The sequence below is a fragment of the Notolepis coatsorum genome, assembly GCF_963971535.1.
Source record: "Notolepis coatsorum genome assembly, chromosome: 11".
Classification (NCBI taxonomy): domain Eukaryota; kingdom Metazoa; phylum Chordata; class Actinopteri; order Aulopiformes; family Paralepididae; genus Notolepis; species Notolepis coatsorum.
In genome coordinates this window covers 26,985,109-26,997,255 of record NC_140175.1, presented here as the reverse complement: position 1 = coordinate 26,997,255, position 12,147 = coordinate 26,985,109, and the positions used below count along the sequence as shown (strand labels likewise).

General features: G+C 40.6%; 1 protein-coding gene across 1 annotated transcript in view; it reads right to left on the bottom strand.

Annotated features, from left to right (window-relative positions):
- Window positions 1-11,941, bottom strand: part of LOC311237065 (voltage-dependent N-type calcium channel subunit alpha-1B-like) — a gene marked incomplete at both ends in the record, with an annotated part of 92,625 nt that extends 80,684 nt beyond the window's left edge. The window contains one exon of the mRNA XM_084324873.1: window positions 11,466-11,941. Coding sequence (XP_084180999.1) covers window positions 11,466-11,941 — 476 coding nt within the window. The remainder of the gene's footprint in view (window positions 1-11,465) is intronic.
- Between the last annotated feature and the right edge of the window lie 206 nt (window positions 11,942-12,147).

Here is a 12,147-nt window from a genome sequence, read left to right as displayed (position 1 = left end):
GATGGTCTGCAAAGCGCAGTGAGAGTGTTTTCATCCATTTGTAGCATAACTAGCCGCACTTTCAGCGTGTCCCTGTCCAACAAAGGTAGTCTATGAAAACTGTGACGTGTGGCTCGAAATCTTCTTGGTACAATTAGGATATGCGCAAATACAAACCATTGTTTTATATGTTTTAGATAACATGACGCGTTCTGTACTCCCAACAAGACAACCTGATCTTCTTCACCAACTCATTCAAGTTTAAACTATACTCTTCCTGCAACAACACACGCCTTGCGGGATTTCAGAGTGGGACTTCTGTTTGAGCCATACTGTAGTCAAATAAATAGAAGAGTCTTCAGATTATAAGCCTGTCAGTGGCCAAAGAAAAGGATGTGTTACGACCCTGGCTCAGAGGGAAGCAACATAAGGGGACACAGACACCAACGGTCTATGTTTAAACCAAAAGACTATACTTATTATGATACCCAGCGCAAACTAAAGATCAATGTGGTGGAAGGGAGGGAGACACTGTTCCAACAGTGTCTTCCAGTCACAGAGTCCGTGCATGTGTGGGTGGGGGAGGGCCTTTGAGCCCTGCCAGGCAGGTGTCCAATTAGCAGCAATCAGCTGCAACACAGCACACAGGATTAACCAAAAAGCATGGTACATAACAGATGTAAAGCTATTTTAGTGGACGTAAAGCTCTTTTAGTGGACGTAAAGCTCTTTTAGTGCACGTACAGCTCTTTTAGTGGACGTAAAGCTCTTTTAGTGGACGTACAGCTCTTTTAGTGGACGTAAAGCCCCTTTAGTGGACGTAAAGCTCTTTTAGTGGACGCAATGCTCCTTTAGTGGACGTAAAGCCCCTTTAGTGGACGTAAAGCACTTTTAGTGGACGCAATGCTCCTTTAGTGGACGTAAAGCTCCTTTAGTGGACGTACAGCTTTTTTAGTGGACGTAAAGCTCTTTTAGTGGACGCAATGCTCCTTTAGTGGACGTAAAGCTCCTTTAGTGGACTCATAGCTACCAACTTATTTGCTGCCGTCAGCCCAGCAAGAAGAGTTTGTGTTTTCACAAGTGACAAGAAGTTCAGATTGAGCTCATTTAGGGCACATCACAACAAAACAGCAGCTGAGGTAGCAAAATATTCTCCCAACTTTCCAACTTTTCCGTCTTGATGAGCCGTGATCTCATTAAACTCATTAATCATATGAACCAGACATCACATGATAGCAACGTTTGGTGCGACAGCTCTAATTAAAAAGAAAAAAGCAGGTGATCCAGTCAGACGTACATCAGTTACTACATTAAGGGAACTCCCTGGTGGGCTCCCTGGTGTCAGCCTGAGCATAAAGGACACTCACGGGAGGCTCACCTGTCTACTCTGAAATGCTCTGGTTAGCACCAAGCAGCCGTTTGAAGATGAAGGAAAATCTTGTTTTTACATTTTAGTTGAAATCTCTGTCGCATTTTTTGACAGAAGGTATGTTGACATACACCTATCCACAATTATCTAACTGTTGTTGTTGCTGTGAAAATTATTTTGCTTGATGTCTGTCCCCCTGGATATCAACAATATCCAATCTACTTCCTTTGAAATAATTAATATTATTATACCATGGTCTGGGTAAATACTCTTTTCTGATTGGCCGGCAGGCGTGCGTTAAAACCGCTTAATGCACATGTAGTTTGGTTCAAGATTAATCACCGTTTTAAATTCATCCGCTAACCAACCTGTAACCCATAGCTGGTTTGCTAGCCAGACATGTCATGGTCCCCAAATCAAGAACTTTTTTTCACATAAAAAATGCGCGGTAGTAGTACAGTATCACTGTCAGTTGACTCGTAGCCTCAAGTACATTCATTGTTGCGAGTTGAATTGAGAGAAAAGTCCTTGCACAAATATATGTAACCTATTCTATCTATTAGTCAGTCTGTCTAAAGAGTGTTAATAATATACAATAGTATATTAGACCTAGCTGGTATAGTGTCTCTGTGACAAGGTTTGCAACAATGTTGTTGACCAGGTAGGACATGCTATACATCTCGCTATTCAGTCGAATGCGCTCTGGCATCAGTGCGTTTTTTCTTATGTGATGAATATGAGAGTCGTTCGTTTCCATCAAGGATGTCCACTCTTTCTTGAAATATGTGTCGAATTCAGGGTCTTCCAGCAGTGATGTGTTGAAGCGCCATCTCTGGGAAGGTGGTTTGGGCCGGGGTGATTAGTATTTAGAGTGAGGGAAACAGGTGCATGGTCACTGATTGTAATGGGATGGATTTTAGAATCACAGATGTCTGGTTGGATTGAGTTGCTGGTAAGAAAGAAATCAATTCGAGAGAGAGATTTATGGACATGTGAGAAATGTGTATACTCTTTAGAGGAGGGATGGCTTGTGCACCAGCTGTCGCCAAGACCAAAATCCGTCATATATTGTTTCAGTGTGTCAGTGGAATGCCAATTTCTTGATTTGCTTGTTCTGTCAATAGTGGGATTAATAACTGTGTTGAAGTCACCTCCAATTATGATAGTTGAGTTGGGGTGATTACTTAGTGCTGAGAAGAAAGAGTGAAAAAAAGTGGGGTCATCAGCAATAGGACCGTAAATACTGGCAATGGTCATGTTGTGATTAAAAACAGAGCAGTTGACAATGATGAAACGATGATGCGCTTTCATCAAACACCATTCATTGTTTTACACTGCTATGTATATTATACGCGTATAGTTATTCTACAATCACACACGCAGTATTATTCTTTTGGGCGGTTATTCTTTTTCCAAGATAAGAGTTAATAAAGCACATTGGTATGTGGAGAGGCTATTTATTCCTGGAGTTGCATAATCCCTTCATTTATCATGGCACACACTATCCCCGTCTTGATTATTACGATTATTATCGTTTTCATTGGCTTACATAAATGGTAAATGTTGCATTTATATAGTGCTTTTATCCAAAGCGCTTTACAATTTGTTCCTCACATTTTACCCATTCACTCACACATTCACTCACCGATGGCGGAGGCAACCTTGCAAGGTGCCAATCTGCTCATTGGGAGCAGTTAGGGGTTAATAAGTGTCACTTCGACACGCTGCCCGAGAGGAGCAATAATCGAACCGGGAATCGAACCGGGAACCTCCGGATTACCAGACGACTGCTCTACATCCCGAGCCACTGGCTTACATGTCTTGGCCTCACACACAGCACTGACTGCAGATCTTGCTATCTCAAAGATGACACTGACAGCATAAAATATGCAACGCCATCCCCTGGGTTGGTTATATTACTCAATGTTGTAAAATATTACATGAATGATTTTATGAATGACAATATTTGAGGAGCCTAATAATGGTGACTTTCATTAATCATTTTTGTATTGGGTCTGTTTTACAAGGAACATATAAACGTTTCATACTCCCTTCTGTTTTACAGAGGCTGTCAGTGGACCCTGTCAGTAGCACTGGTGATGGGAGCTAACGTTACACTTCCCGCCCTCACAATCCAACAACAATTAATGAAGCATACTTGAGGCTTCAATGATACCACACATAATATGACGTGACATTTTTGGGGACAATGAGATGTCTGAGCAAGCAAGCCAGCCTTTTTGTCAAACATACTCACTGTTTGTTAATCACAGGCAAAGGTGAGGCTGGCATGCAGCCTTGTAACATTTTTGTTTAATATTTATAAAATTGGTGGTCAGAAGAACTACAACCCACCAATACTAGACATGGCTATGTCACCAGACACACCGTGGGTCTTCATTTTACTCTACCTCTACCGAGAACAAATGCACTTAAGAGAACCGTATAGAGCTGCTGCATACTGGAATTGTATACCTGTGAAGATAATGATGATCAGCAACAAATGTACTTTTAAGAAAAAGTTCAAGGATGCTGTTATGAATGGTGAAATACAGTTGATTTACTGATTTATTTAGTTAGTATTGTTAGTTTAGTTAGTTAGTTTAGTTAATATTGTATTTGTGGTTGGAGCCTTTGTGTGTTTTTTTTTAGATTTTGAAGATGTTGAGAATGTGCTTAGGCTAAGGTGTTTGTTATGTTTTTTTTAGTGCTGTCAGGCGATAAAAAAATGTATCTAATTAATTACAGGATTTGTAATTAATTAATCTAATTAATTGCATTTTAATCGCATAACCATTTTAGGTCTGATATTTTATATTCTATAATCATATTTCAAATTGCATGTGTCCGGATGGCAGAATTCAGTACTGTATCTACAAAACCTTCTGTTTAATCATCTTTCCTTTATTCATTTGCTTAGCTTTTTCAGGTCTGGTCAATTTTAGCATGGTGTTATTCACAGCAAAAAAAAAAAAAATAATTGAATTGATATTCTCATTTGGTTCATTACAATTTACTCACGCCTAGTAACAGACACAGTATTTCTGACACTGGGAATACATTCCCAGTGATGTCCTTGAATCAGATACCAAGAACATGCAAATGGACCATGTAAAAAAAAAATTGTAAATGTTTATTCCACGTTCTTATGGAATGAATGAGATAAAAAATAATTATATAAAAAAAAAAATTAATACATTTTGAGTTAATTTTCATAACGCGATCATTTGCTGTGTAATTAATTAATCTAATTAACGCGATAAACTGACAGCCCCCCTTTTTTTTTTTTTTTTTTTTTTGTTACTGTAATGTGTTAGGACCCCAGGAAGAATAGTATTTCACCCATGGGTGTAGAGACTAATGAGGATCCATAAATAAACAAATAAACAAAGGTATTGACTGAAAGTCTTTACTAGCATCAAGTTAGCTTTCTGGGTCATTGTCACTGGCATCAGTCAAGCAGTTGCTAAGGTAGCGCAGAGGGACTATAATGAAAGTCAGCAGTGAGCAAAGCATAAATAACAAATATTTCTTATGTTGAAAATATGAATATCAGCTAGCAAGCCCACAAACAAGTAATGAAACTAGTTTGCTACAATTTAGTTAATTTTAGGGGTTCAAAAACATCCACAGCAACTGTGACAATTTATTTATCACCTGCTAGCACAGGTTAGCCAAAATGTTAATCTCCCATAGCAACTGATCATACTGGGCTCATGAAACTGTTTATATTTGAAAGCTTCATGGTGGTGGATTAACGTAATTCGGTGGGTTGGAACTGTCTATGGGTTGGGGGGTCCACACTGACAATTTAGTGTGTGGTACCTTCGGACCTTCTTGACTATAACGTTGAATCGAGTTGATAACATGCAGTGGAAAAGTGGCAATATTCCCGGTTGGAGTTAGTAAACACAGTTGTATGTTAGCCTTCTTGGATGTTGAATAAATGCCTATTATTGTCTTTCAACACCCCGCCTCTCAGACTCCCATTTTCTCCTCTGCTAGCTAGTAGCTACGGTAACATTTCATTGGCTGTATTAGAGCTGGCATGCGTTGTGTTGTACAAACCGTGCTAACGTTGTGGCAAGATGTGTGTAGGCCTATGTAATGTTAATGGCTATGTTTTTAAAGTCGTAATGAAGATTGATTTATATTGCGCTTGCCATTTCCACAAACTGACTAGCACCTGCTGCTGCTGCCAGCAGCCAGCGCGTCACCTCTCCCACCTCCGCATCCCCTGAACCGAACAATACACAAACGCCCCGAACCGCGGAGGTCGTGCCGAACGGTGTACGGTTCGAATGCGTACCGTTCCACCCCTAACACACACACATTTTAAATACTTTAAATAATTTTTTTTATGTAATTATTATTTTTTGAATCCACAGTTCATATATCACACATAAGCTTCAATATAGATTCCTACATCTATCTAGGGGAGTCATCTAACAGTCATAATCAGCCTCTGATATTAGAATCAATAGCCTCCAGTCATAAATGGCCTCTGATATCAGGACTATTAGCCTACATTCATAATCAAGACCTCTGACACCAGGACCATTAGCCTACAGTCATAACCAAGGCCTCTGATATCAGGACCATTAGCCTACAGTCATAACCAAGGCCTCTGATATTGGGACCATTAGCCTACAGTCATAACCAAGGCCTCTGATATTGGGACCATTAGCCTACAGTCATAACCAAGGCCTCTGATATTGGGACCATTTGCCTACAGTCATAACCAGGGGTGTAAAGTACTTGAGTAATTGTACTTCGTTACAATACTTAAGTACTGTTTTGGGGGATTTGTACTTTACTCAAGTATTATTAGGTTTGTATACTTTGTACTTTTACTCCATTACATTTCAGAGAAAAAAAACATACTTTTTACTCCTTACATTTAAAATGCAGACCTACAAAGTACAAAGTACAAATCTCACAGGTCCAACCATTTTAATTGGTATATATTATTTTATTTTAATACCATAACCATGTAATGGTTTATCTGGCCGAACTAACATTAACGTTATTAATCCTGCGACTAGGGCTGGGCGATATGACCAAAAACGTTATCGCGATAAAATTATAAAATTATTTTCATATAATTCGATATCGATAATTATCGTCGATATAATGTCCGTCAAGTTTAATTGACTTCTTATGCTGCTGCGAATGTCTCAAGTCGAGTTGATGTCGTCATCAGTCCGCGCACGTTACGTTAGTAGTTAACCGACAAGCGGAGTATCTCATGACAATAAATATGACACTAAAATACTCTCTTCCGCCACAATATATTGAAACGAACTGTATACCTCACACTACTATAAACGTGGCCTCAGAATTCAAAACACACACATACTCGGCACGTAAATATATAAAACATCGGCGTGCAAGCTAATTAGCCTAGCAAGCCTGTAGTATCTAAGCGGAGTATTCCATGACAATGTGCTAAATATTACACTAAAATACTCTCTTCCGCCACAATATATTGAAACGACGTCCACTGTATACCCCCACTACTATAAACGTGGCCTCAGAATTCACGTCACACACATACTCGGCACGTAAATATATAAAACATCGGCGTGCAAGCTAATTAGCCTAGCAAGCCTGGTTGTTGAGTGAGTCCTACCTCCTTCCGGGTATACTTCGCTCTCGGCCATCTCCTTCACTGATTGGTTGTTAGCTGTTGTGCGTAAACACGTCATCACGTAACGTTCGTTGTTGTCAGTGAGTGTGGTGAGCCGAGGCTGAACGGAGCCAAGCTTGGAAAATCGATATATCGAAACTTTGCGACCACGTTTCATGTTTATTTCGAGGAAATAATTTATCGCGATAGTTATCGTTATCGTTTTATCGCCCAGCCCTACCTGCGACCGCAGGTAAACAGCCAATCAAATCCCCATCAATGGAAAATGAACCCGCCCATACCCATGCTGATTGGTCCTTGTGCAACACTAGAAAGCGGGGATCTTTGATTAAACACCTGCTATCAGAAGAATAGACAGTCAGATCTGCATTATGCTGTGGTTAATATTGTGATATTATTCAGGGTACTCCAGTATTCTGTCTTTAATATTGTGATATTATTCAGGGTACTCTAGTATTCTGCATTTAATATTGTGATATTATTCAGGATAATCCAGTATGCTGTGGTTAATATTGTGATATTATTCAGGATACACCATTCTGTTTTTAATATTGTGATATTATTCATGCTGTGATGTGAATGCCATCCATGTTAGTTTACCTTCAATGGAGAAGTGCATTAAATAATTCTAATGCAAAAAAAGTGTCCTCTGTTCTTTCATTTCAGCATTGTCTATCGCAGAACACATTCCATTGTGGGAAGAGTGTATGCTTGGTTTCATTCCAGCCTTGCCTAAACACCAGCTGATGATTTCACTATCAACTAACTCACCTGGTGCAATGTGTAGTTAAAATGAAAACTTGGCCCACGATGGAATAAGTTTGAGACCCCTGTCTATCCCTTTCAAAAAAAATTTCTTTTACTTTTTAGTACTTAAGTACATTTAAAAGTAGGACTTTTTGACTTTTACTCAAGTGTGTTTTTAGCCAGATACTTTGACTTTTACTTGAGTCAGATTTTGAGACGGTACCCATACTTTCACTTAAGTATAATTTCTGGGTACTTTTTACACCCCTGGTCATAACCAAGGCCTCTGATATTGGGACCATTAGCCTACAGTCATAACCAAGGCCTCTGATATTGGGACCATTAGCCTACAGTCATAACCAAGGCCTCTGATATCAAGACCATTAGCCTACAGTCATAACCAAGGCCTCTGATATCAAGACCATTAGCCTACAGTCATAACCAAGGCCTCTGATATCAAGACCATTAGCCTACAGTCATAACCAAGGCCTCTGACATGGGCAGCCAAGGACTGATACTTGACCAGTTTGTCCAAGAAGGCATGTTCCATATGCATGTTGAACAGACATTTATGGGGGGCGACAGTGGCTCAGGAGGTAGAGTGGTCGTCTCGTAATCGGAAGGTTCCCGGTTTGATTCCCGCGAAGTGTCCTTAACCCCTAACTGCTCCCGATGAGAAGGTTGGCACCCTGCATGGTCGCCTCCGCCATCAGTGTGTGAATCTGTGAGTGAATCTGTGAGTGAATGGGTGAATGCGAGACATAATTGTAAAGCACTTTGGATGAAAGCGCCATTTATCTATCTCAAGAAGGCTTGTTCATATACGGGTTAAACAGATCTATCTCAAGAAGGCTTGTTCATATACGGGTTAAACAGATCTATCTCAAGAAGGCTTGTTCATATACGGGTTAAACAGATCTATCTCAAGAAGGCTTGTTCATATACGGGTTAAACAGATCTATCTCAAGAAGGCTTGTTCATATACATGTTGAACAGACATATTTATCTCAAGAAGGCTTGTTCATATACATGTTGAACAGACATATTTATCTCAAGAAGGCTTGTTCATATACAGGTTGAACAGCCATATTTTTCTCAAGAAGGCTTGTTCATATACAGGTTGAACAGACATATCTATCTCAAGAAGGCTTGTTCATATACGGGTTAAACAGACATCTATCTCAAGAAGGCTTGTTCATATACGGGTCGAACAGACATACAGTATCTATCTCTAGAAGGCTTGTTCATATACGGGTCGAACAGACATATCTATCTCAATGATAAGCACTTCTCTCTGATGTTCAGCGACAGAAGTGATATTTCATTTCAAAACCTTCAATTATGTTCTTATCTTTGTTTTCGTGTTTTTGTGTAATTATGTTATTGTCGTTAAGGAGCCCCCTCGAAAACCAGATGGTATTTATTATCTCAAGGGTCCTATTCCTCATAAAGAGTGTCACCTCCATCATCAGTATTCATACATGTATCCATACAGTCATACATTACTTATTATCTTGACACCTGCTCGATGGGGAGACAGAGAGAGCATCGCTCCACAACTCCCTCATCAAGATGACACACACACACACACACACACACACACACACACACACACACACACACACACACACACACACACACACACACACACACACACACACACACACACACACACACACACACACACACACACACACATACATACATACATACATACATACATACATACATAGAGAGAGAAAGACTCTCACACTCAGTACACAAACACTCACAAATGCATACACACATACACACACACACAGACACTCAGCTTGTAGCAAACTGTGCAATAATTTGCTTCAATAGTCCTGTTAATTAGAGGCTAATGAAGTCTCTTTCCTGGATTCTATCCTGTGAGGTAATGGAGCGGTAGGAGGAGCACTCTTCATTATGGGATGTGTCGATCACTAATAGAATGTAAGTGTTTTTTTACCTCTGTGTGTGCGTGCGTGCGTGTGTGTGTGTGCATGTTTGTCCCCTAATGGGAATTGGCACACATTAAAACACCATTAGGTATCACTTATAAAGCAGCTCGATAGTCAGGAGGATACAGTCACGTGTTGAGCCACTGTTTCCCTTTGTTTGTGCTGACGCCTAGTTTACATTATGATGTCATTCTTTCACTTACACATGTATCCACTGAGCTCTCGATACGAGGACCGGTGAAATCCGGAATGAGTTCAAATGTATTTCAAAGCTACATTTAAAGTCTGATTCTATCTAAGATAAGATGTAGATGATGATGATACGATGTATTATCCTCGGGGGGATTTGTGTTGTTGTCAAAGGCACTACGTGGCAAAGGTTGGTAGACATTAAGGTAATTAAGAAGTGAACACACACACACACAAATGATTATGATTATTAGTATTATTAATAATAATAACAATAATTACTATTAGTGTTATTATTATTATTATTATTAGTAGTAGTAGTAGTATATTATTATAATGATGAAATAATGAATAATGAAACAAAGAAAACAATTTAAACAAGCACAGGATTCCTAATTACAGTCTGACATCACACAGGGCATCTCAAATGGACCTGTGTTTAGAGGTACTTTGGGATTGGAATAAAACAAACGTAAGATTGGGGATTTAGGTGGAATAATGTACTGAACCAAACACAGAGGTAACCAACCCTTAACTCAAAGCTTTCATTTTGTGCTGTAATTTCTCAAAGCTTTCATTTTTTCGCTGTGGAAGAGGTAGTCTCATAATTTCTAAAAGGCCATGATAATTTTTTTTTTTTTTTTTAAATAGTTTTTTCCCTCAATCTCAAGAAAGATCATTTTGTGAAACCGAGCCCTGGTCTGCAACAGTTTAGGTGGTAACACTGTATTAGGAGGCTGTGTGTAGGGGACCGTTTGCCTGGTGATGCTGTAGTTATGAGGCTGTAGTTATGAGACAGGACAGTTTGTCTGTTGAGGCTGTAGTTTTGAGGTTGTAGCTTTCAATGAATGAATGAATTATTTTATTTTCGAATGTTTACAAATACAAATAAATAAACATAAACAAATAATATTTCGAAGATTTTTACAAATAAACAAACGAACATTGTTGATGCTGTAGTTATCAGACAGGACAGTCTGCCTGGTGGGGCTGCAGTTAGGAGGCTGTAGTTATCAGACAGGACAGTTGGCCTGGTGATGCTGTAGTTAGGAGGCTGTAGTTATCAGACAGGACAGTGTGTGGTCTGTTCCCAGAGTTCTTGCAGAGGGCTGCTGGGTGGACAGTGGCAGGTCCAGATGGAGCTGTCCCTCTCATCTTCTCCCTGGGCCCATTAGTGGTGCCAGCATCCATCTGCTCCTACAGCCCCTGTCCTCTCTTTAGACCTGCCGTGTGTGTGTGTGTGTGTGTGTGTGCGTGCGTGCATGCGTGTGTGTGTGTGTGTGTGTGTGTGTGGTGTGTGTGTGTATGCGTGCGTGCGTAGTGGGTTTGTGTATGTGGGTTTGTCAGAGACAGGCAAAGGCAGAATTGACAATACCCAAAGTGTGTTCATGTGTGTATGTGTGTGTACATGTGTGTGTGTGTCAGAGAAAGAGAGAAAGAAAGAAAAAAAGACAGGGAAAGGCAGAGGAAGTGAGATAGAGACAAAGAGACAAGTGAAGTGAAGAGAGAATGCGTTGTGTATCCCTGTGCAGATGCATGGTGTGAGCTTGTTCTGGTGACAGGCCTACCTGTGCCCAGTGCCCACCCCTGTCACTGAGGCAAGGAGCCTCTGTCTGGTGTCCCTCTCTGTCACCGAGGCAAGGAGCCTCTGTCTGGTGTCCCTCTCTGTCACTGAGGCAAGGAGCCTCTGTCTGGTGTCCCTCTCTGTCACCGAGGCAAGGAGCCTCTGTCTGGTGTCCCTCTCTGTCACCGAGGCAAGGAGCCTCTGTCTGGTGTCCCTCTCTGTCACCGAGGCAAGGAGCCTCTGTCTGGTGTCCCTCTCTGTCACCGAGGCAAGGAGCCTCTGTCTGGTGTCCCTCTCTGTCACCGAGGCAAGGAGCCTCTGTCTGGTGTCCCTCTCTGTCACTGAGGCAAGGAGCCTCTGTCTGGTGTCCCTCTCTGTCACTGAGGCAAGGAGCCTCTGTCTGGTGTCCCTCTCTGTCACTGAGGCAAGGAGCCTCTGTCTGGTGTCCCTCTCTGTCACTGAGGCAAGAACATTGTACATTATGTATATACTGAACACTGTGTCTACGTACGTGACTTCTATTTTTACTTCTATTTCTACTTCTATTTTTACATGCTATACTATTTTATTTCATACTTATCTTTTGTCTAGCACAGTCTCTGGAGCGTAACAGAAAGAAGCATTTTGTATAAAAGTATTCTGTACTGAAACTAAAGACATGCATGGTAGGCAGGGACTACAGCTGA